Source organism: Emydura macquarii, unplaced genomic scaffold (assembly GCF_026122565.2).
Source record: "Emydura macquarii macquarii isolate MOO-44397 ecotype Brisbane River unplaced genomic scaffold, CSIRO-AGI_Emac_v2 contig_2890, whole genome shotgun sequence".
Taxonomy (NCBI): domain Eukaryota; kingdom Metazoa; phylum Chordata; order Testudines; family Chelidae; genus Emydura; species Emydura macquarii.
The window spans coordinates 2228924-2255302 of record NW_027133027.1 but is presented as its reverse complement, the minus strand read 5'-3'; the positions used below and the strand labels follow the sequence as shown (position 1 = coordinate 2255302).

General features: G+C 40.6%; 1 protein-coding gene across 2 annotated transcripts in view; it reads left to right on the top strand.

Moving 5' to 3' along the window:
* Window positions 1-26379, top strand: part of NEDD9 (neural precursor cell expressed, developmentally down-regulated 9) — a 104192-nt gene that overhangs the window by 43128 nt on the left and 34685 nt on the right. The window contains exon 1 of one of the 2 annotated variants that reach the window (XM_067568333.1): window positions 4823-4972. The exons of the other annotated variant lie outside the window; for it this stretch is intronic. Within the exon in view, the coding sequence (XP_067424434.1) occupies window positions 4961-4972 (12 nt within the window). The 5' untranslated portion in view covers window positions 4823-4960. Of the gene's footprint in view, window positions 1-4822; window positions 4973-26379 lie in introns of those variants that run through there. 2 annotated transcript variants of the gene reach the window in all.

Genomic DNA, 26379 nt, shown 5'->3' with positions numbered 1-26379 from the left:
CTTCTTCCAAGTTCCTCAGGCTACGTTCATTTTGAAAGCATCACAAATAACCTCTGAGTGAAAGGGAACCTTTATGTTTCAATTACCATTGGAAGCAGCCCTGTCAAACTGAAGGGAGCTGCATTACCCCTTTTGGTCAGAAGCAGGGTCACCAAGCAAGGCATTCAGGGGTGGCTTGGGACATTAAATGAGGGAATCTGGAGAACCTCTGGATAAAAGGCTCTTTGCTGAGAATTGAGAGAGCAACTTTTTTGTGCTTTATAAAGAAAGGCTGTGGGATGTCAGTGAGATTATTTCATTTATTTTAGGAAACATACTGTTCTAAAACAAGCCAAGTAAGCTGGAATTGTGGTAAAAAGTGCCTTTGATAAAATGACAAAGAATAATCCCTTAAGTAGAAGAAAAAATTGACTCCAGTAATTTAATTTTCTTCTCTATTTGATCTTTGCATATAAACTTGACATCTACAGGAAGTCATTGCCTATAACTCCCTCTAGCAAGACAGGTTCTCACTGCTGTTTCATGTAATGAATTGTTTATCTGTCTGTCCAGCACTAGAAATGAATAGAAAAAATTCCCACCATTGGCCAAAATGGGGGAACAGCTCCTTTTTTGTGTGTGCTTTGCTAAAACACAAATTATTCAGTGAGTTTCCCTCAAATATTTTGCTGTTTTGGGAGAAAATTAAAAGTCTTTGTCATAGTTTCTTTTTAGCTTTGGGGAAAGAGGCATAAAGGAGCCTCTCAGCAGCCTCTCTGCCCATGCCAGAGGCATCTTTTTGTTATTTCCTTCATGAAAACAGTAACAAATTTGCCCAGCAGATCACATTCCACCATTTTGGCCATGGATGGAACTATCTTACAGTGAAGTAATTCCATTCTCCAGAGAACAACTCCACTGAGGATTACTCCTGCATTTCTTATGCCAAAGGAATTGTTGCCTACATAAATGCTACAGGATTAGGCCATGTATATGGACCTTCGCTATAATCAGAACTGTAGTTTGCACACTGAAATGCAGTCACACTATATCCATATTCATTTTAAGCTAAACCTTAAGACTCACTAACAAGATTGTAAAGAGGGGAAGATGCTTCTCACAGCTTCAGAATACTGTCTGATGACTAGTTGGGCTTTGTGCAGAAGAAGGGTAGTTTAGTGCTCATATAGTAACATCAGTCTCCCTAAAGGCCCTCTGCAGACTCTGGTCTCTCTCTAGCTTCCTGTGGCAAAAGAGGCAACAATCTGGGAAACCCGGTAAAGCCAGGATTTCATCTCATAAGCACATTACACTGTATAATTTAACTGCTCTGCCAAGACAACAGAGTAAAAAATCTATGCCTGTAATACAATACTATGCAGTAAAGACATTGCAATCTACGAGGTCATTAAGAAAAGCTAAGTAGCTGTACTAACCACAGATATGCCCTTTATACAGTTAGGTCTAATTTTTCAGCAATGTGTCAGGGTTACAGGATCACATTTGCAATCGCCCCTTTCAAGTTGTATCTAATTTCTGACATTCATGGTGTGTTGGGGAAACTCACCTGTGTTGCAGACTGTGCTAGGAGTGTTGCATAAAGATGGAGCATTTCACCCTTGGGGAAATTAAAAGCCACCTCAAAGCTCAAAGCAAACCTGAGATGGTAAAAGGAGTAGGCCAGAGAGCGGGAGGGCATGTCTGAAAACACAGAGCAATAAGATAATGATTTGCTTTAGTGGGGCAGCAGTGTGAGTTTTTATCTAGCTTCCCTTTATCATATTAATGTATGTATTTATTTCTTCAATTTTAAAAAAAATGCAACTATTACAATCTCCCATTCAGTGTTGTTGGCCACTGGGACTTTGAGGTTTGACACCCCAAAACTTAATTCCAGCAGAGTCCATGCAAGCTTTTAATACACACTATCCAGAGTAATAAACAGCTTCCTTAAATATTTTCTGCCTTTGACCAAAAGTTGACATTAACATGCATGTAGAGAACATAGTAAAAATGGCATATTAACCATGGACACAGCATTTTAAATAAATCAGAAGAAATAAATCTTAAAAAATACAAGGCAGGTTTGTCAGATCTTTTTGCATGTGATCAGTTTTCACTGGCTTTAAAGCACTTTGAACGTGAAAAGCACTAGTTATGTGCTCAGTATTATTATTGGTGTGTCAACTGAGAAACAAATACATTGTGGGTTTAAGTTTAGGAAAAGACAGAAAGATAATTCTATGCCTCTGAGGTACTTATCTTGTCCTATTAGTGTAGTGCCTGGGTCTCTCTCAAGCTAATGTACTTATTCTTATAACACCCCACTGAGAGGGAAGATTATTATACCCGTGTTATAGGTGAGAAAACTGAGGCACAGAGAGACTTGTCCGAGGTCACACAGGGAGTCTCTGTGATGGAGCAGGAAATTGAACCTGGGGCTCCTAAGTCCTAGGCTAATTCTCTGACCACTAGATCATCCTTCCTCCTTTAGGAAGGTAGCCCAGAAGGCACCATTTGTATGCTCTCACAAAGCCTCTGGGAGTCAAGCAAAAATATCTGAGGATGTCAGGCCATAAAAAAAAAAGACACACAGACTTTCACTGCAGTTACAATAAGTTCATACATGGGATACATTTAATCATCAAAAGATTTTTCAGATATTCCTTGGCTATTTGCTTTCTCTCATTTATGTGGACACAAAACAATTTTAGTTAGTTATCCTTTGAAGCTATTCTAAGTATTTTTTTGATGTTCTACTAATCATTAGGAATAAGTCCATCTAACATCCATAGAAATATCACATGTTGATTGTTGCACCTTTCAGTATTTTGTAAATTGACATTGAATAACTGTTCCATGTATAAACTAATTCACATGATTTCTCTGAAAATTTGCAATGAAAAAAAAACAAACAAAACCAGAAGTCCAAGCAATAGCAATGTTAAGTGTCAGAGTACTATGCTGTGAGCACAATTATAATGCAACATGGCAGGCTTCTAAAGTATCCTTATCAGCACACAGAAACTCACTAGTCCTCATTAATGATTGGAACACCCATTGTGGATTACTGAATTTTGTTAATTATAAACTGATTGCAGCAATCGTGCTGATGTGGAGTCAAGTACAGGATCAGAGCCTTAGTGAGTAAGCGAACTGGGAAACAAATATCAAAGCTATTGTATCAAAGACTTATAAATTAAATTAACAAAATAAAGCATACTTTTAATTATCTGAAACAATACTTCACTATATATGGTAAGTATAGGATAATAGAAATGTACAGTATTATTATTATTAAGCTTTCATTATATATAGAAAACATGAGACCTTGCTAGTGGCTTAGTCACATGAGAATTAGTGAGGTTCTAATCACACTGTAGAAATGGAGTCATCTTTATAGTTTGGTAATAGAAGACACACTCTTACTCTTTTTTCCTTAGACCACTAGAAGCAATCTGAGTCCATCTGTGACCTAGAACTTCTGGCTTAGATCCAAGTTGGTCAGAAAAAAAAATATTTTCTGTCCAGGTCATCCAGTCTAGCTGGAGTTCTTCCCACTCAAAGACTGCTAGTGTCTGGAATGGATTCATCAAGGCCTGACTAAGAGGCAGAGTTATAAATCATGGCACTATCAAGTCACATTTTCTTCCCTTCTCTTTCCTGCCCCCAAGTAATCTGAAGGGAATTACTACTAAACTATAGTGATTTTACCTCCATCACAATTTAAACCAGGCATAGAGATCATTAAAGCCAACTTGCCCTCCAGTGTCTAATCAATATGTAAATAACAATCCTTTCCCATGCAAAGTGAACACTTGGCATTTTGATTCAAGAGATAATGATTGGTCTGTTAACAGACCATAGGGTGGGGGGGCCGGGGGAGGAGGGGGGTGGAAGGGAAAGACAGGAATGAAAAACCTCACTGTTCAAAAACAAAGATACAAATGTGCTGGTCAAGAGAATTAGCACCGAAAGGATTACAGAGAAAATGTAATAGAAAATAGTATTAGATAGCTCAAATGTAACATAAAGCATTACTCTAAGGCATAGTGCCTACCCGATGTATATTGTCTGGTATATATATGCATATATATTTTATATTAATATATACAAATAAAACATGATAGACAATATGAATATATATCTGATATATATATGCATCTGAACATCATATGCATCTTATTCTGTCTATAAAGTGCCTTGCACAGTTTGATCATCACTGTAATAATCCTGTGTAGGTACAGAGTACATTTTTTAGAAAGTTTTAGTGTCTGGTCTCTGGCATATCAGAGAGAATATTTTAGGGGCTTGCTTCAATCTGACAGTGGGAGCACTTTGAACCTTGAAAAAGAACAAAAACACCACAGCGACCAAAAGAGATATCAGCAGGGGTGGTGAGTAAAAAAAGAGTAATTCAGACAGAACAGCTTTTGTTCCCACGGTCCATTTCATGTGGAGATTGCGAGGCGAATGGCTTTGAAATGAAACTGGTTTATGAAGGAGTTGCTAGGTCACAGGAAGCAGGGCTGTCGGAACTTGTTTTGTGAATTGATTTCTTGAAAAACGGAGCTAATCTTTAAAAGATTTCACCGTCAATCTCTCTCTCTCTCCCTCTTCCCTTTCGTGGTAGAAAGAAACTCACATTCTGTTCAACGATCTGTGCTGGAAGGAGCGTTTCAGAAGTTTGAGAGAGGGTGGGATCCACGCTACCTTGTCCCCGCAGTTCTACCCATTTAGCCAATAGTAGGAAGCTATGCAAATGAGTTCAAGAGTCTGCCTCCATCAATTCCAACACGAGCTCAGATTCAGGGAAAATCCAGCAGCGCCGAGAACTCTCACAATTAGACTGGCAAACCAACTGCAGTACTGGGAATATTTTCATTTTCGTTCAATAAGACATTACATGGGTGGAAAAATACATGCGATCTCAATGTATTTTGTTTAGCTTCACAACACTACTCCGTATAAGCCTGCAAATATGAAGTATAAGGTAAGGAAGTGGTTTCTTTAAAGGGATTTTCTTATTATAGTACATGGGGCGGGAACCATTTATATTTTTAATTTCAAATGGATTCTGAGTGACAGCTCCATTCCAGTGCAGGCTAGGAGAGGGACTGGGTGTGCTGGTCTACTCCATACCTAGAGAACTTTGTTTGAATTCTGTCTGTGTCAGAGTATTCCCAGGCAAACTCCCAGCTGATTTCCTGTAACTGCTACAGATATAGTAGTGGCTCAAAGGAGGTGGAAAAGCAGAGCTTCTTGGTCACGGACTCACTTATTTTTGGATTCATCCTACGGCAGTTTTTAAAGTCTCTCCCTCTCCTCTGTTGTGAATGATTTTGCCATGTGTGTTTCAAGGCGACCTTTCAAAAGTCTACCCTTCGTTTTTTTAAATCCTTAAAATGGGGGCTCTAAAGTGGAAAAAATTGTCGAGGTTTCTCTTTTCTGAAAATAGAAGGCGTTTTTAGCAGATTCTGGTACACACAACATGAGTCGTAAGTGTATTAGGTTACAGTTCTGTTGGACACAACACTTGTAAAAAACCTTTTGACTTCATCCGTGGCAAAACAATAACTGGTACTTTATGAGAAAGCGGTCACTTTAACCTTTTGTCAGTAGGTACCTACTGTGTTAATGTATAATCAAGAAAAGGAGCTAGCGGGGGGATGGAGGGTGAATCTTATGCTGACTGAGACATGGTAGGATTCTACATGAATTTCTTGGATCAAATTCTGCTCCCCCATTTTCCAATGTAAAATCTGAACTGACCGCACTGAAGTCAAAGAAGATACTCCAGATTCACGATGGTATAACTCAGAGCAGAATTAGGTCCCTTAAATGGAAAATAAGTGTGTAGTATATAGAGATAACTTGGAAGGGGATTCTCTGATTTTTTTAAATCTTGTTTGATTTCAAAGGAGAATGTGCTTTCCTGTCACTTTCTTTGATCCAACTACTGTACTATACATATCTGTACAAGGAGCTAAATTCTCCCCTCATTTACACCAGCATAATTGCAATGACTTCAGTGCCTCACTGATATAATCAAGAAGGAAATTTACATCCACAGGTGTAAGATGTATTTATATATATATATCAAAATATATCTTCCAAAGTGATGTCAAGCATTATTGACCAGCACTGTTTACAAACATAAAAATTGTTGTTTTCTCCCTGTGAAATGATTAGCCTGTTTCCCACACTGTAACAACATATGGTTTATATAAAAAAGCTGCAATTATTTTTTTTAAATATGGTTTGCTTTAATTCATTGTGAGAAAGAAACCAATTACACATTTGGAAATTAGAACCATATTCCTCTCTTCACTCTCTAACAAACCAACCCACCAGCACACTGTAATGTATCAGATCTGTTTAACACCGTTGTTCTTAAAGACATAAACATGAAATGCTGATGTGTCACTCAATCATAATGTTACACTAATTATAAATATCTGGGCAGGATAGTGGATTGTTGCATTAGACTAATGTAATACAGTAATACAGCAATCTTGTATGATGGGGGAAAAGGGGGATGGAAAAATATTTTAGTTCTCCTTCCCCCAGCTCCACCTCCCAACAACAAAAAACTCATCAAGGTCAATAAAAAGGTGAATCAGAAAAGTCGCACACATTATTCACACTCAGACTGCAAGCTCTTTTTGGGAAGGGGCAAACTTTTGTTATATTTGTACTGTATCTAGCACCATGGGGCTTGATCTTGAGGTGATGAAGGTGGTTCAAGAACCTACATAGCATGGCACCTCTAGATGCTGTCAGAATACAAATAAATAATAGTAATAAGACATACACACTCACACTCACTCTTAACTGTGTGTGTTCTTATTTGATAATAAAGATAAACCCAATCCAAGCTCTCCAAAACTAAACTCATAGACTTTAGGAAAGTTTGGATCGAGATCCAGGCTTTATGGCCAGCTCCTATTTCTCTTATTAGCTGAACCCCAGAGTCTATCTATGGCACTCAGATAACATAGTGATGAGGATCATTCAGATACGACCTAGAATAACAAACCGAAACATCCAGTAACTTGGGAAGTTCAGATCTGGATCTGAACTCTATGGCTAGCTCAAGGTTTGTAATGGGCTGAGCCAAAATCACTGATCCAAATAATCCCAAACTTTACAGTTCAGGCCCATCTGATTCTGGTTAGGAGAAGGTGTCACACACAGGAAACATAGGTAATTAATAATATAACAAAATACAGAAAGCACTGAAACTGCTGCTTTACTTAGGGAAACTGTCATTTGTTTTAGCATTAATCTTCAGCTAATTAAATACATTCTTACTTACAAATGAGCAATATTGTGCTTTGACTGCAGAATGACAGACCTGCAGGTTTATACAACTCCCTAAAATTTCTTGTCACCCTTACTCCTTGCATGCCACCAAGAAACAACTCTACAGTAGTGAGGTGGTCATATTTCACACTAGCCACAAGGCACTGTGAGAATATGAAATAAGCCACTTCCACAACAGAAATCTTCCCTGTAATGATCCTGCTCTGTTTAGTTAGAATGAGAGCTTTGGTTTGGAAGGGGATTACGTAATTCTAGATGGAGCAGGCTAGACAAAGAAAAAGAAAGAACAATCAAAAAGACAGAAGCTTTTTGGCCTCCATAAACCTTCCTGCCAGACTAGTGTGTTTACATTTCCTGGGAAGTTTGAAGTATTTATTTAAACTGTTTATCCAGGACAAATATCTTTAGATCTATTTCTCAGCCAGAGTGGGGGCGGGGGGAGGGGTGGGGAAGCTACAAAGAGAATACCTGCTTGTACAATATTTCCCAATTTGAATATATTTTTATTTTATATTTTTATCTATTTCCTTGTTTACTGTAGAGAGAAGAAAATAGTGCAAATATTAATATTTTAAGTTTTGATTTAAAAAAACCTATATAGGTTGCATTTATGCCAGGTGTATAGTTGACTTTGTTTCACTAACAGCTTCCTGTCATTTTTCTAGTGCAATAAGTGGTGGCTGCTGTTTTATTTATTTTTTTATTATTTTACTTTCCTGGCACTGTACATCAGAAGAGCCTCTTTTTATTGGGGTGACTGAGAGAAAGGTTATATTCCATGTGGAATGTTGCTTGTTGGTGAAAGCAGGATTTGGCTCACTACCTAACCTGAACTACTTCTTTCTGTCTTCCTCAAAATCTTCCTCCAAAGGATCTGCTAGTGAAAGATTTGTTCACCCTGCTAGCTTTTTTTTTTTTTTTTTATAACCTAAACTTCTTTCATTCTCCATCCTGTTCCTCAAACTTCTCCTCAAAGAACAGGGGTGAAATCCTGGCCCCCACTAAAGCCAATTGTAAAACTCCCATTGACTTCAGTGAGACACGACTTCACTCCAATTTTTCCTCTCTCTGCCATTCCCTAGGTCAAATTCAGTGGAACTCTGCCTATGTACCCCAGAACTGAATTTGACACTAGGGTAGATGAGATTTTTCTTCTATGCTTCTCCATCAGTCATACACCTTTAATCTCCTAGTTTCCCAATATTTAATTAGTCTGATCTTTATACCTTTCTCCTGTGTTCTACCAGATGTACCTACATGATATATTGCAAGTTGTATTTGTATATTGGCTGTGAAGTGTCTCACGATTTTGTATGAAAGACTATCAAATATAAATTCCATTGCAGTGTGATTGTATTGTGGCATACCTTGGGTTCTTTTTCATCTAGCTATGGCAGGTTAATTCCCATAGAATCTTCACTGGGGGCATATCATCCTGGTATTACAAATATCAAAGGACTGAATTCACAGTTTCTAAACCCAACTTATGATTCTGAGGACAAAATGACCATGATTAAAACTTTCACTATGGAAATGAAAATGTAATTAGGTGTCACCATGACTAGATACACTGTGACACAATGAAAGGGGAGTACTGTGATAACAAGGTTTTGATAGCTATTCATCAATCACAAGCAACACTAAAAAGAAAGGGGGAAAAAGTTTATTTGTTATAGAATCCAAACAGGGGTGGATGGGTGTGTGTGTGTGTGGGGGGGGGGGGGGGGGGGGGTAATGATTACATTACATCATTCTTATTGGTTTAAAGGAGATGAGGAATGCAAAGTATGAAGTCCTGATTATCCATTTTTGGATAATTTGTTGGGTAAGAAAAGAACCTAAACAAATTGGTTTGAAATGCCTGCCAATTATACTATGGCACAGAGAAGTAATATATAGACTTAATTACAGTGTCTGCCAAGTCAAACAAAATAGTGTCACTGGGAAAAAATACTATATTTCCAGCCAGAAATGCTTATGAAAAGCTGCTTGTAACCCAGGAAATAGCCAAATAATTTCTTGTTTATGTGAAGGAAAAAGTACTGTCTGCACTTTACTGACCAAAACCTTTCTGTTTTGTTTACTCCTACATTCCTGACATCACCCTGGGACTATCGAGGTATGAAAGTACAGTAAATAAGATTTGTAAAACCTTGCCAAAATTCACATCACAGAGCAAACTAACAAATTTAAAGAGTGTGCTTCAGTCTACCAGCCTTTAAATTGCTTCAATCGCTTTATATCTTAAAGAGCACATCATCAAAAAAGGAATATGATAAACGTTTAACAGATTTTTCTTGATGATTTTTAGCAGTCTGGAAATCAGTATTGTGGACAGGAAGAGTTTTCTTGTTAGATGCCAATTTAGCACCAACAAACTGAATAAATGCAAGTTACAAAAAGAAGACATTACTATTGACAACAATCTTTGCAAATCTAGTTCAGTTTTGAGACTGCCTCCCAATGCTCCATTTAAGAATTTAAAATTTACTACTCCTCATATACAATTCACATACATGTTTTAATTCATATTGGGCCTAATCCTGCAGCCTTTATTCAAGAAAGATTCCCAGTAAATTAAATGGGAGTTTTACCTGAGTAATGGTTGAGAACCATACCAACCCCCATGTCAGTAGAGAGAGGCAAAACAAAGGGATGCATGTTGGGTGAATCTGAAAGAGAAGAGTGCCATCTCAGTGACATTGAACCCTGCACTGTGGAAATGCCCCTCTGCACGTGCTTTGAAGGGTTTGTGCACCATAAGGTAGGACAAGTAGGTTATGAATGGAAAGCTGCTGACATCACACAGAAGGCAGTGGCAATGAACAAGCCAATGGTGGCATTGACATACTACCAATGGCCCGGAGGACGCCAAAGAGGTTAGTTGCCATTAGATACGGGCACTGTAGGTGGCTCTGGTCTCCAAGCACCTTAGCAGTCTGTATGACTTGGGACTAGACTGCTGGTCACTTCTGCTGAAGTCAATCCCCACCAAGGGCAGAATGCATCAGAAACCGTAAGGTTATAAACTCAATTCTCTCTCTTGTGTTAGCCTCTGTGGGGGACAGGATGGCACAGTCTAGCCTATCAACTATCTATATTAGGTACTTATATGGTCTACAACACCATAGTATCAGACCACCTCACAATCACTAATGTATTTAAACTCACAACACCCATTTTACAGATGAGGAACTGAGGTACAGAGAGGCTAAGTGGCTTATCCAAGGACACACAGGAAATGTATGGTGGAGCAGAGAACTGTAACCAGGTCTCTCAAGTACTAAGCTAGTCCCCTAACTATGGATCATCCAACTCTACACTAAGATACTATGAAGTCATGGCAAAGGGTCATATCAAAGAACTAGCTAGTGATGGGCAATTTTTAACTGGTTTGTACGCACTCTACATAAGGGTGCAAAAGTTCAGATGTTTGTGAGAAATGTTATCTGAACCTGTTTAATCTGGAAATTGGTCTAGTTATCTAAGATCTCTCTTAAAAAAAAAAAAAAAAAAAAAAAAAAAAGCCCAGTAGTTCCTGGTTTGGGCTGGGTCATCAGAAATACCATGAGAACAAACTTACTTCTGATATTTTGTTACTTCAACTTTCACTGGGGTCCATGAGTTGTAGAGGCCTGGGAAAGCTGTATGTAAAATCAATTTTAACTACACTTTTTTGGGAATTTCTATAAAAAATCAGATCACGTTCTGAGTGAAAATTCAGGTCAGTTGTTACTCTAAGGCGGTTTGCCCCTCCATTAATAACAACTGAACTGCTAATCTGATCAGGGGAAAATTCCTTCTTAACCCCCCACTATGATGATCAGTTAGACCTGGATCACATGGTCAAGACACACCAGACACACACCTGGGAAAGAATTCATTGCAATATCTCAGAGCCCTCCCTATCTAATGTCCCATTGCTAGCCACTAGCAGTTGCAGATGGATCACATGCCATTGTAGGCAACCTCATCATACCATCCCCTCCATAAACTTCTCAAGCTCAGTCTTGAAACTAGATATGTTTTTTGTCCCCCACTGCTTCGCTTGGGAGGCTGTTCCAGAAATTCACTCCTCTGATGGTTAGAAATCTAATTTCAAGCCTAAACTTGTTGATGGCCACTTTATATCCATTTGTTCATGTGCCAGCATTGGCCCTTATCTTAAATAACTCCTCTCCCTCCCTCGTGTTTATTCCTCTGATGTATTTATAGAGAGCAATCTTATCTCCCCTCAGCCTTTGTTTGATTAGGCTAAACAAGCCAAGCTCCTTAAGTTTCCTTTCATAAGGTAGGTTTCCTCTAATCCTCCTAGCAGCCCTTTTCTGCACCTGTTCTAGTTTGAATTAAATTTCTTAAACCTGGGAGACCAGAATTGCACACACAGAATTCCTGAGGTCTCATGCTGCCTGCTATAATGATTATAACACTTCCCTGTCTCTACTGGAAATATCTTGCCTGATGCATCCTAGGATTGCCTTAGCCTTTTTCAAGGCCTCCTCATATTGGTGGCTCATAGTCATCCTGTGATCGACCAATACACCAAGATCTTTTTCCTCCTCAGATATTTTAATTGACATGTCCTCAATTTATACCAGTAATTCTTCTTGTTAGTCCCAAAGTGCATGACCTTGTACTTTGAACTATTAAATTTCATCCCACTTCTATTACTCCAGTTTTCCAGGTCATCCAAATCTTCTTTCGTGATATTCTGATCCTCATCCGTATTGGCAATATCTCCCAACTTTCACTCACCCACAAATTTTATTAGCACACTCCCCATTTTTGTGCCAAGATCATTAATGAAAATGTTAAATAAGATTGTCCCAAGACTGATCCCAGAGGAACTCCACTAATAACCTCCTTTTCATAACACAAAACTAGGGGTCATCAAATTATATTAATAGGCAGCAGGTTAAAAACAAACAAAAGGAAGTATTTCTTCACAGAACGCACAGTCAACCTGTGGAACTCCTTGCCAGAAGATGTTGTAAAGGCCAAGACTATAATGTTAAAAAAAACTAGATAAGTTCATAGAGGATAGGTCTATCAATGGCTATTAGCCAGGATAGAAAGGGATTACTGTTTGCCAGAAGCTGGGAATGGCCAAAGGGATGGATCACTTGAGGATTACTTGTTCATACCTTCTAAACACCTGGCATTGGCCATTGTCAGAAGACAGGATACTGGGCTAGATGGATTGGTCTGACCCAATATGGCCATTCTTATGTTCTCTCTCCAGCTTGACCATTTTCAGTATAACCTGTTGTAACCTTTTCTTAACTAGTTCCTCACCGAACTTTCAGGTCTCATATTAATCTCCATCTTCTCCAATTTAACTAATAATTTCCCTTGTGGAGCTGTATCAAAGGCCTTACTGAAATTGAGGTAGAATAGATCTACTGCATTTCCTGTATCTAAAAAAATTGGTTATCTTCTCCAAGAAAGGTATCAGACTGGTCTGGCACAATCTACCTTTTGCAAAACCATGTTGTATTTTATCCCAATTACCATTTATCTCTATGTCCTTAACTTTCTTTTTAAAAATTTGTTCCAAAACCTTGCATACAATTGAGGTCAAACTAATGGGCCTGTAGTTTCCTGGATCACTTCTCCCCCCGTCACCTCCCCGAAGGATAGTTACTATATTAGCAATATAGTCATAGACTCTAGTCGTAGACTCTATGCAGTCTATAGCCATAGACTATAGACTGCATATAGACGGGCTCCAGTCATAAATTCATGGATTCATTAAAAATCCTTGCTACTGGGCTTGAAATTTCATGTGCCAGTTCCTTTAATATTCTTGGATGGAGATTATTCAGGGCCCCTCAATTTTGTCCCTTTAAGCTGTTTGAGTTCGACTTCCAACTCAGTCAGATGTGGTAATTTCTGCTTCCACATCCTCATTTCCATTAGCCGCCCTGCCAAACCCCTAAGCTCCTCATTACCCTTATTAAAAACTGAGACAAAGTATTCATTTAGGCGTTGGACCATGCACAATGGCTAGCTCTGGAAGGGTTTGAAGCTATGCGGACCCATCCCATTATCTTTCCTGCAGCTAGTACCCCTGGTACTAGGCTGGATCAAGGTCTGCAGTTCTCCTCAGCCTCAAACTGTGGCTTGCTCTTGAGCAGAGATGAAAGAGAAAAAGAGGCTCATTGTGCACCTGCATGGAGCCCACTGAATTGTGGCCCTATGTGTACCAAAAGATGCAGAAAAATATAGGCTCAAAGCACAGTATCTTATGATTGCCATATCACTATTACTAGTTGGTTTAGGGCCATCAAAGCAACCCTTTAACAAAACTGATACCAAGTAATTTTTCCCAAAGTAATTTAGGTGCCTAAGTCACATTTTCAAAGTAACTTAAGTATTTAGGAGTCTGTGGCTATGGCTACACTAACGATGGCAAATTCGCTGCCGTCAGACGATTTCTCTGGATCGTACTAAGACCAGCTACACAAGTAGTGTAGCGCTGCATTGACGGGAATGCTGTTCCCATCGGCACAGTGCAGTGAAGACAGAGAGCAGAAATGAAGCTCAGCAGTCGACGGGAGTTGCGCAAGTTTTCTGCGTACTTTACGTAACTCCTGTCGACTGCCGCCAAATCTCGCAGGTAAGTGTAGACAGGGTCTGAGTCCCCCTGATTTTCCATGAAACTCTTAAGTACCTAAATCACTTTTGAATTTTTGCCCTAAATCACCTAGGCACTTTTGAAATTTTTACCTGATGGATGGGAATCTGTCTTTGACAACAAGATGCTTTACATTAGGTCTTCAATAGGGAACTATTGCACAGACATACTATGGAGGTGTCAGTATGTGTACAGCAAAGCAAACAGTGGTAATATATACCTTAAGCACAATTTCTGCTATTGCTAGTTAAAGCTGGATTTAGAGATATCAGGCCAAATTCTCTACTGGTGTAAACTGATGAAGCTCCATGAATGTTAATGGAGTTGGGCCAATTTACAGCAGTAGAGAATTTGAGTTTTAAATATTGGCTGCCTACTACAGGCTGCTTTTTCAAAATGTCCTTCTGCTTTTTTCCCCATCATCTAGACTTCAAGAGTAATGGAAATTACACTCATTTTTAAGGAGTTAAATACAAGTCACACCCATATGCACTAGGGAAAAATTGTCAGGAAATGGAGCAGCTAAAACTGCAGTTTAGAGTCCCAGAAACAGTTGCATAGGATGATGAGAATTGTATATTTTTTCCCTCTCTAGGATTGGAACCCATGCCTGCCTCTTTATTTATATATATATTTTTAAAGCCTGTTCATTAATAGTCAGGCTGGATTAGCCTGCCCTGAAAAGGGAAAGTAGTAAGAATGGATTTACTCTACAGGAATGCAATCAGCACATCAGAGGCCTTTTCTTAAACATACCCCATTCACAGAGAGGTTGAAATTTCAGCGGGAACAACCCTGTGAATCATGTGGAGACAATGGATCCTGGGGAATGCCAAAGTGGCCTAGGAATAAATCTTGTTTCCCAATGAATGACTTCTTGCTCACTAGGGAAAACAGACCATGAAAATTCAGAAACCCTCTTCAACGCACAGCTCTTTATCCAGAAGCTAAAACAACAAAATGTATACTTTGCCTATCTGACATGAACTTTGTAATAGCAGGGTAGTGTGTTTTTCTTCTTTTCTTACTAAGTTTGCATTGAGTAAACCAATCAGCTGTCTAGAATTTTTAAGGTACTATTACATTTTCCAAGAAGACATCTTCTAATGGATTTTCTTCTAATGGATTTTTCCTTGTATCGATGCACTGTATTAATTTGTAAATGCAATGGGTTTAATTATACTCTCAGCTACACTGGTGCTATCCTATTGAATTCAGTGAGGTTGTACTGTTATAACTGGGAGAAGAACTGAGCCCCCTTAGATTTTTTATATTAACTTGAACATTAATAGTATGTGTGTGTCTTCCCTGTCTGACTATTTAGGCATTTATATGGGCCTCAGAACCATAGTAATAACTCAGTGCGTTACTATGTAAGCAGTATTAGGCCTCATTCACACTATAACTTCAACTGTGCTGGAGTACCTCATTTAAAACACAGTTATCTCCCACCCTGGTTATACCACCTTTGCAATATAAAAAAGGTCCCTAAACTGTGCTAAGGGCTTGGACATGATCAACCACCCATTTAATGTTTTGTCTGTACTTCCAAATGAGTGTTATAACCAGTTTGGTGGCCACCATGTTGTGATGTTTTTCTCTAACAAGTTGTACAGAGAAGGTGTAAGTCTGTCTGCGAAAAGACTTGTTGCACGTGCCTGCATGTGGAAAGTTTCAAAACATAAAACAGATTTCAGGGTTGGGTTTTCTCCTCTCTCACCTTGTTTTTCTGTTCTACTCCTTTTACCCTTAAGCGTCCAAAATCCAGTCTCCTTTAACTAAGGATGCAATTGACTGCCTGAGGGAAAGAATTGACGTTTTCCACATGCCTCTGTTTTTTACTGGTGTGGAGTTTAATCAGAGTGAGATCACTTACACTGTGTTGTTTGCGTGGTGTGGTGCTATTTTTGTTGATGTTACAGAATGCATACAGTCCACTGTGCAGATTTGAAAAGCCCTTTTAAAATAATAGAGCTAGATCACCACCCTTCCTTGGGGAAAAATAGTGGGTGGGCAAAAGATATGTAGAGTTATTAATATTGATGGAGATTCCCAAAAGAATTGCCTGGGTTTGGTGGCAGCGCAGGGACTGAAGGTTGCCTTCCCACAGAGTGAGCAGGGGCATGCTGTTCTGTTGTTGCTGATTTTCCAAAGCGACGCTGGAAAATGTAGTGAGGAATTCACATTCACCTGGACAATGTGGGCTTCTCCCTCCACCTGAAAGCACAGCTTCATCTTGAATTATATCAGCAACAGCTAAACCTGTTGGCTACTACCCTCTCTAAAAAGTGTTTGAAAACACAGGGCAGGAACTCACAGATGTTAATGGTTTTGGGGTCAGCATTAACACTCACTGGTATTTTCTCAATGCCACATAGAATAGCATTACCGTGGCTATGCCACTTTCTTACCCAACCGTGACTTGCAGATTCCCAATTGCAAAGTCCAAGCTATGCGGTGAGAAGGAGAGATGTTTCCACTTTCTCCCCTCCTGCTTTGATGCCATTTTAGCAGCTTTGCTGCTACTTTCACCTCTTTCAAAAAATTAAAAGCGATGATTTGGCTCATTATTTAGACATTTAAATTTCAGGCCAGATTTTGCAAGTTTCCTTATAACAGTCTGTGAAGCAAAAACCAAACAAAAAACCCCCCCACCTCCTCCAATTCACTTAGATGATTTAGAGATGTTTATTGCTCTTCCAGGAATACAGTTTAATTTACGGGGCATTATAATTTAACCAGAAAGTGGAGGGTTTTTTTTAACTGACTTGCCCAATTGAAAATGTCAAGCACCGAAATATGTTAACGTTGTACTAACTCAGTGGAGAACAATGAGATATTTTATTCACACAGGTTAAAGCATTAGTGCGCTATCTCATCCTCAGTTTGGAATTCTTCTTATTTCTCCTTTCAGTACCTCCCTCCCTTTCCCCAGTGGACGGCTTTCATTATTGTGCATTAAACCCACTACTGCCAACTACTGACTGATCTGAGCCACTAGACTTGCTACTAGATCTTCCAAGAGCTCAGCCCCACAAAGTGCTGAGTGCCCTTCACACCCAGGACCCATTTAATTGTATGTTGCAGGACAGGAGTAGTTCCCCTTAGCTTGAAATGGAGTTACTTTTATTATAGGACTGGGAAACAAGGCCTTCATTGTTAAGGGTGCTCAGTATCTCACAGGATTGGACCCTAAATTTGAATCCACTTCATGGAGCACATCAACATCTTAGGTGCCAGAGTGACACCTCTCGGGCTTGATGATCCTGTCAGCTGACCACCTGCCACTCCCACTGAAGTCAGTGGGTATTGCGCCTACTAATGCTGGCAATGAATCTGGCCCAACATGCCAATAGAAAAAAGCATGAGGTAAACTAAAAACACCTAACCCTGTAATCCACCTTTGTGTGTACAATAATATTGCCATTAAAATGTTTGTTCCCAGTTTTTATCCCTGCTATCTCAGCAACTAGTCATATACCACACAAAATGCACACACCTCCTACAGTCCAGAGCAGACTCTGAAATGTAGGCCCCCTCAGGCGAGACACCTCAGAGGAACATTGAAATAACACACTTGCCTTTCTCCTCTGCAAACCAAAGATTTTCCACGTCACATAACTTCCAGACAACTTGTCATACTATATAGCATGACCGACAGCCTCTGATACACAGGAATGGAAAGGAAGGGTACTCGGGACTGAAGATCTTCCCATTAGACCTGGCGTAGGCTGGTGCTATGAGACCCTCACTTTCATTAGCAGCAAAAATCAACCCTCCCAATCTGTCAAAAGAAAATGCCCTAATTTCAGCTAACAAGACCTCTAATTATTTTAGCTGCTACCACTTCACCAGGGGCAGGAAGGGGAGTCTCTCTTTAAATACCACATTTATTATTTTGGTGGCATAAAGTGAGTGAGTTAGAAAAGTGGGGCAGTGGACTGGTGCTGTGAAGCCTTTGCACAGTGACTCTCCCTTTTGTCATCAGCTCGGAGCCAAGGCAGCCCTCCATCCCTACAGCAGCTCACACCTCAGGATCATAGCCAGTCTAACTGGGGATGGAAGGGCATTTAAAAAACCCTACTTGGTTGGCTTAGGCCATTTTACAATCCATTCCCTGAGTGAATACCTAGGTGTCCATGTGCCTGCCTCTGTGTGTATACGCACACATACAGACCAGAAGCTGTAATTGCTGCATTCACTGTCTGCCCCCCCACACCTCTTCCACACTCCCTCAGTCTGGGAAGGCAAGCTGAATATCTGACTTTGAGGTACTGGTGGCAGAAAACTGTTGTATACTCTGAAACTACCTCAGGTCTATAAGTGTTGTCTTCTGTACCTAGATGGCTTGCAACACTACCTCGCCTTCTTTTCCCAACAAGCTGTTCCATGTAGTGAGCCCCAGTCCCTCTAGTAACTCAATCAGAGGTTAGGGATCTATTACAGGAGAGGTTGAGTGAGGTTCTGTGGCCTGAGGTGTATAGGAGGTCAGATATAATAGTCCCTTATGACCTTAAAGTCTATGAGTCTATGAGAGCCAAATGATTCCTTTTAGGGTCTCGTAAGAAATAGTTCCAATAAAACCCAGTTTCTTACAGATAGATTTGTTACCTACAGAGCTTCAATAGTTTTCTGCCTTGGAAGTACAGTACAATAGCTCCTTTATCCTAGGCCAGTGATCGGGAAAAGTGGGCAGGGAAGAAGTTAAAAAAGAACTGATGCAAAACCGCCTGATAAAGAGCAGCTTCTGAGTTGTCGACAGGCACAGCACAGCTTGATCATCTCTCTCTGCTGGTGTGTTCTAAGTCGGCCCCTGCTCGTGTCTAAGGCTGTGGCTACACTACCACTTATGTTGGCAAAACTTACATCTCTCAGAGGGTGTGAAAACTCCCCCCTCCCCCCAGCAACCTAAATTTCACCGGCATAAGCAGCAAGTGGCAGTGTGCACAGCACGATATCAGCAGGAGAGCTTCTCCCGCCAACATAGCTACCGCCGCTCATGGAGGTGGTTTCATTATGTTGATGGGAGAGCTCTCTCCTGACAGCATAGGGTGGCTACATGAGCCATCTTATAGCAGCTTGTAAGCTCGCTAGTGTAGACGTGGCCTTGGTCATTTATTTTAGGACACACCGTATTGCATTTTCCACTTGGTTCCTTTCTCACGCTGTCTCTGTCTCTCTCTGGTTTTTATCTCACTCCTCCTCCATCAAAACATTGTGATTATGCTTCACAGCACTATATAAGAGGACAGTGTAACGTAAGTGCTGTATTCCTGAAGTTAATGTCAAACCTCAGGAAATTTACTTAGTGACTTGAAGAAGAAACAAGGGATGCTGACAAACAAACAAATACAAAAACAGGAGAAACATGTTCTCTCTGATTAAAAATGATCTGGTCAAATTAAAGCTACTGGTTGTGCGTAGATACTCACGTCACTCCTTTATTTCTGTTTTCTTTCCCTTTTCCTGTAACTGTCTAAACATAGAAAAGGGGCTGTTTGGAGTTTGAAGTAGCTTGTCTGATAACAGAAATGAGAAGTCACGCCCTTCTTTGCTTAGGAAAGAAGACAGTAATAAACTGTGCTGCATATAAGAAAAGTTAGTCACCTAGTGCAGAGGTCAATGTACATAAGTGTACGTGCTCAGGAGCCTTTCCACCCTCTTCCCCAATGGTAGCATGAGATTCTGGCAAAAGCGCGGTTGGTTAAACCTTTTCCTCATTCGTTCGCATGGCCTGGTGAGGAGTTAAGTGTTGGCGCTGCACTGTGACACTTGCCCCACAGTACTTTGCCTTTAAAGAACCCGTTGCATTTAATCTCATAATACTTCACTTATTATCTCACTATTTGCTTCTATGTTTGCTTTATGGCAGTGTGCACTTCGCACAGTCTTGTTACCTACGTCATCCTCCCCGTTTATACTAACAGAAGGAATGGACTCTTCCACAGTTCTCTCCCTTTCACTTGCCTTCTCCCCACAGACTGTCACAGCCCTAAGAGCCATGTTTTCCCTTTTGGTTGCATCAGAAGTACCAGCATCCTCTCACCTCCCTACCCTGAAGAACAAACAAATCAAAATGACAGCAGGCCAGATTTTTAAAGGTATTTTGGTGTCTAAAGATACAAATAGGTGTCTAGTGGGATTTGAAAAAGCACCGAGGCTCCAAAGTTCTGTTAATTTTAATGCGTAGGTGCTTTTGAAAATCCAAAAGATGCAGATAGGCATCTATTAGGTGTCTTTTTAAAATCTGCTCCAACCGCCTGCGCCATCCAAGTGAACTACTGGCCTCACAGTCTTGTTTCTTCCTTAAATTTCTGAAAATAAAATGCCTTACTGATTCCAGCATGCAGCAAATCCTTCTTTCAGTCTATCTTTGCTGGCAAATGCATTTGGGGTTTACAATGATGAAATTCCTCCAGGTCTGCAGTTTGGAATGCTATTCGAGTAAGTGTTTTAAGGCAAGAACAGCTCTTGGTTTGAGGATTATTTAATGTTTTATCATTAGTATTTTTTTTAAATTGAGATTATTTGGGATTATATAGAATTCAGGATCCTGAAACCACTGTTGACGGGCAATACACTAGACCAGATAGTGCTTTAAATTGTATTCTTATCTCAAAAATGTACAGTATTTGGGGTGACAAGGTTCTAATCTGCATTTAACCAGAAATTATCTGTGTACATAAAACTCAAACTCATATAAAACTCCTCATATAAAAGTTCTCATATAAAACTCCTAATCAGCTGCCACCAATATGCATTTCCAACCCACTTCTCCTACAAGCAAGATGACTGCAATCAACTCCATTTTAGGAAGCACAGTTGCGTTCCCCTGGGTGCCTCCATTCCAATATCATTAAAGCAACTGATCTCATTTTCACCTTACATTTTCCCTTCTCCACTACCTCCTGATACACCACCCATCTCAAAACATGGAGTTTTAGCTGCTGGCCTTCTATTAGTAGTTTACTGCATATTGTATTAGAAATATAAAGGGACCTTTGTACAATTTTCCCCTTGACAAAACAAACCCTAAGACAAGTTTCTTCTCAGCTCTGCTACCTACAGCTAATTTTCTCACTTGTTAAGGAAATAGCCTTAACATGCTTTTTAACCCTACACCATATAAAGAGGCCATAGCTGTGCCCTTGCCTTCAGTGTAACAAGCTTCAGACAGTAACATAGTACTTATTCAATGCTTGATCTTCAGAGAAGTAAAGTGACAGATCCCTGCCCCAAGGAGTAAATCTAAATTAAATCTAGAATAACCCCTCCTACTCATGAGTATAAAAGTATCTCTACTCAGTATTTTGGAGCTAGTGGGAGCGAGAGCTCCCAACCTGGGTTGACAGACTCAGGCTAGCAGGACTCACAACAGTGCTCTAAAAATAACTGTGTAGACAGCCCCTTGAAGCTGTGGCTCAGGCTCTGAAGCCTAGGGAAGGGGGGTGGGATTCACTACCCAAGCTCCTGTACGAGCTGCAACTTCAAAGCATTGTCTTTACAGCTGTTTTTAGTGTGTTCGTGCAAGCCACACTAGGCCAAGTCTGCCAACCTGGACTGTTGCTCCACAATGCTGTGTAGACACCCTATGAGCCACAACAAGGGATAATAAAGAAAAATGGACTAAGATGCTTACAGTATCCTAATAATACTCAGTTCTGTGGGCCTGGTCAAACAAAACCCACTGGAATCTTGCATCAGGTCCCATGTCTTCATCACCTTCAATTTCGCTTGTGCAGTTATCAGACTTACACACTCTCTGGCTGAGATAGGGGCTTGGATGAGGGATAGTTAGTTGAATTTTAACCCAGATAAAACTCATGCTCATAGGCTGTAGCAAGCAACCAGAAGAAATGGCCATGTTTGTTTCAGTGCCCCGATGAACAAAATGTGCCTGCCATTTATCATTTAGGTTCACAGTTTGTAGATTGTGCTAGATCCTTGGCTAATGTTCATGTAGCAGCTGTGGGCAAGATGGTTCTTTCAACTGGATCTGTGAATAAAAGAAGGGTGAAACCTTCTCTTTTGGATTTGGTCCTGGCTACAGCTATCCATGCCTCTGACACCTACAGATTAAACCACTGCAATGCACTTGACATAAATTTCCAGATGGTGTAAACCTAACAAGCAGACTGCCACATTCTTTACTAAGTAATGCTTCATGCACAAGGTATATTGCACTAGTGCAATCTGTTCTGGCTTCCAAATAGTTTCCAGGTAGAGTTTAAGGAGTTGCTTTTTACCTATAAAGCCCTAGATAGTTTGGGACCTGGCTACCAGAGATGTGTCTTTTTTCTCTGTGATACTTTCTTTACAATAATACAGGGTACTTGAGCTAACACCTTTTTAGTTTTAAAAAAAAGGAGGAAGTTTGAAGTAGAATATTTCCAAGACAGGTTCTCAACTCTGGAACTGATGGGGTTGGTCCAAAAGATTTCAGATTTATTGACCTTAAAGGAACATTGATAGGCTCCTCTACATTACTGATTATTTTCTTGATGTGGTTAGCTGAAGGATAGAGGGCATATCTATACTTCAAATCAGAAGTGTAAATTCCAGCTCAAGGAAACATATCTGAACTAGCTCTCGTCATGGTAGCATGCTAAAAATAAAGGGTAGCTATAGCACCTGCCTTGAGTGTGCACCCCATCCAAGATGGTAGGTATGTATTGAGGGCAGCTAGCCCCACCCACCACTTGCACAGCAATGGCTACACTTTATTTTTAGCATGCTAGCTTGATCAGAACTAACACGGATATGTCTCATCAGGTGAGAATTTCCATCTCCAGCTTGATATATACATGCACCCATAGCTGGATTTGGCAGGAGAACTTGTTATTCACACAGATGGATTGAATGGACAATTTACTGAGCATTTTGAAACGTGTTCAAGTAAAAAGTAAAGAAATGCAGGCTAAGAGAAGATACAGTAGAACGAAGGGTCAGGAACGATTTAAAAGGTCTGTATATGCAATAGTTCTGAAGAAAGTTTCTCTGAAGAACCAAGCTTAATGGGACTGACACTGATCATGTGAATGAGATCAGAACCTTGCCCAGTATTGGAATTACTAGATCAAGGACATCATGTGATGGGAAACCAGCCAGTGCTAGGCATAAGCAGACTAAACAATTGCGTAGGGTCCCATGCAGCTCAAGGGGGCCCCTTATGTGTTGGAGGAGGGAGAAATATTTCTGTTTAGAGCCCCCAAAGGGCTAACAGTGGCACCGAATCAGACTACATGAAACCAGGCTCCTCAAACAGCTGAATTCAAACATGGTCTCCAAATTTTTCCTAAATTCTAAGGGAGTGTCTTCTGCTCCTTCTGATTTAAATGGAAGCACTAATCTGTGTTGGTTGACTACACCCTGCACAATCCATGTGAAGACAGTACAGGATTTAGCCTGGGAAGTTTAGCAACTTCCAAATCCCTCCTTGCAAATAAAAATAAAATGTGTTTCAAACGGGATTTGTGGGTTGGTATTGTCAGTAGTACCATTTTTTATGCCTCTGTGTTTCTGAAGAGATTTCAGAGAAGAAATGACTGAGAAGTGCAGGAAGTTTACTGATAAATGGCACAGCCCTGTAGTCTGATGTGTGGGGGGTGATGATGAGCAGGGCTGAGTAACTGATGCCTGGGGCAGCAGAGGTAACATTTGGACACCATCAGACCTATAAATAACCAGCTTTCATTTTCTTGTGTGGGAGAAGGTCTGTGATTTTCAGAAGTTATTGCCTACAAGCTTGTGTGAGTGTCTTAATTTTTTCTATGGCCAAATATGCTAATGAATTTAACACTTGGAGGGTGTCTTATTTCCCCCCAAGAAACTAAGAACTCCCATTGAGGGGGAATCAGGACTGGGAAGATTTACTCTGTCTGGGAGGGGAAATATCTGCACTGGCAACTGAGCATCATTGCAATTGCTACTTACTGAGCTCACCTACTTACAGGTAGGCACTACATGAATGTTGAAATCTCCTGGTGGTCATTCACCCTTGGCTGAAAATATTCCTCTGTGAGTCAATATGTGCAGCATTATTCCCTGACATTGATGGTGTTGCTGAGGGTCATTTTCGAAATGCTAACCCCTGCATTCACTTGGGGACATTGGTGTGAAATAACCGACAACCAGTTAGGATAACTGACTTGCTGGTGCCTCAGATAACACCAACAATGAGCATCTGAAAGTATTTGCAGTGAAGCAGTACTTGAGACAAACCCAGAAAACATTAACATACTGCTAACCGGATGGTGAGAAGGTCACTAGGAAAAGATAATAAGCAACTAGAAAGATTTTCACATGGGAATTTTTATCTGGTCTAATTCTAGCACAGCTCGAGGCTTTGTTCTGCATATTGTTCCACAAAAACTATCGAGGTCTCTCAAATACCTTTAATGTGTGGGTTTTTAAAAAAAACCAATTATCCCATCATTTACTCTTGATTAACTCCGGAAATTTTGGTGGACCTTCTGCGGTCTTCCTCCTTTCTTTCCTAATCTTTGAACCACTCCACCTTCAAAGGCCTCATTAAACAGTCATAGCTAGCCAAAGAGGATGAAGACTTGATATCTAATTACTATATTGAAAGGCACATTAGAAGTACATGTAGATAGATAATAGACTGCACAGGAGTCTTTCCTTTCTGAGCTTCTCAGGGCCCAACTTAACAGCAAAATCTGTATAGTTAGGGAATTGTGATGTAACGGGAGATGGGACAGCTTTAACCTCCAGGATAATCTTACAGCATTGTAAAGACAGGGACCAAATTCCTCCCTGATGTAACCCCATTGAAATCTCTCAGCATCAAAAGCTCATTACATTAATAGACTTATTCCAGGGAGGAATTGGGCCCATGTGCTGTAGCTTTAACTTGCAATATGGTTTAAAAATGGTTGTCTTGTCCACGCAAGTCAAACCAAACCTTATTTCCCATGGACCTCAGTGACAATGCTGATGAAAGACAAATTAAGCCAACGGTTCCCAAACTTTTGAAAGCTGAGCTCACATTCAGAAAAAGGAAACCAGATCTCACACACCCACTTCAGTCCTGCCACGTGTTATTAAAGGCCTACCCATCTTCAGGTATACGTCTTCTGCACCCCCCAGTTAGTCCGTCATAGTACCCCCATGGCACACCCCAGACTATGGGGGAGCACTGAGCTAAGCAAAGCCAAGTTAGGTTGGATACTCTAAGAATCACAGGGGAAGGAGGGAGAAAACGAGAAAAAGAGAACAAGTGAGGATACAAAAAAATGTTGCTCTTAAATGTCTGAGGGGAAGGATAAAAATATACCAAATAAAATCATGCAAATGTCTTTGTCAGTATCCTTTTAAATGAGGCAAAGTAAATCCAAGAGTCAGTTGAAGCAAGCTACATCTCTTCTTTCCAGAAATTAGCCCTGTTTCATTTATGTGCACTGCATCCAAATATTTTAACTACAGCACTTCAGATACAGTACCCCTTACATTTTTCCAAGTACTTACAATTAGTTTATAACTGTCTGCGCCGACTGCCTTTACTGAAAAGCAGACAGGCATGGAGTAGTAGTTGCCAGCACACTTGGAAACATCGCCAGAGCCAAGAAATGAAATGTCGAGTGCCTTTGTGAGGGTTCCAGGAATGTCAGCATACACTGCCTGCCTACTTTCCATTGAATACCTCGTTGGCTGACTACTCAGTACTGAATGTGCCAGACAGGCATGCATACAGAAAGAGAGAGAAAGAGGGAAAGAAAGTGTGTTTGGTCTGGGAAAGGCGACAGCATATTTTTACATATGCATAGATAGGTTTGAGTAACAAAAGTTATATTACTAGATGGAAGATGGCTGGGATAAGGACAGCCCAGGATGGTTTTGTACAGCACTTAGCACAATGTGTCCATAACCTCAACTGGGGCCTCTGGAGACTTTGGAAATATAAAAGTTTAATAATAATGAGACGGCATTCTCTCAATAGAAATGTTCAGAGGGAAACAAAAATATACGCTCAGGACCCTGCTCTGCAGTTCTTGGGCATTGTTATCAATGGATATTTTAATCTGCATAAGACTTAAAGCAGTGGTCCCCAAACTTTTTACCCCTTGCCCCTCCTTATCCCTGTCCACACCCCACTCTCAACTCGGGCTGGAAGTGGGGCCAGTGTTGAGGCCAGGGGCTGCATCTGGGAGTGGGGCCACAGTCAGAGCCTGTGGTCAGGGCTGGGGAGCCGTGGCAACCCAAAGGGCCAGGGATTGAGTTGGGGGCTGGACGCAGAGGGTAGGTGTCGAGGCTGTATGCTGGGTGCTGCGACCAGGGGGCGAGGCAGGGACCAGGTGCGGAGGCCACACGCACTTCATCTGGGGGCCCAGGCCAAGCCAGGGGCCAGGTGCCAAGGCCATGGTCGGGCCCAGAGCAGAGCCCAGAGCGGTGCTCCCTCCCTGCCTCCGGTGGGGGCT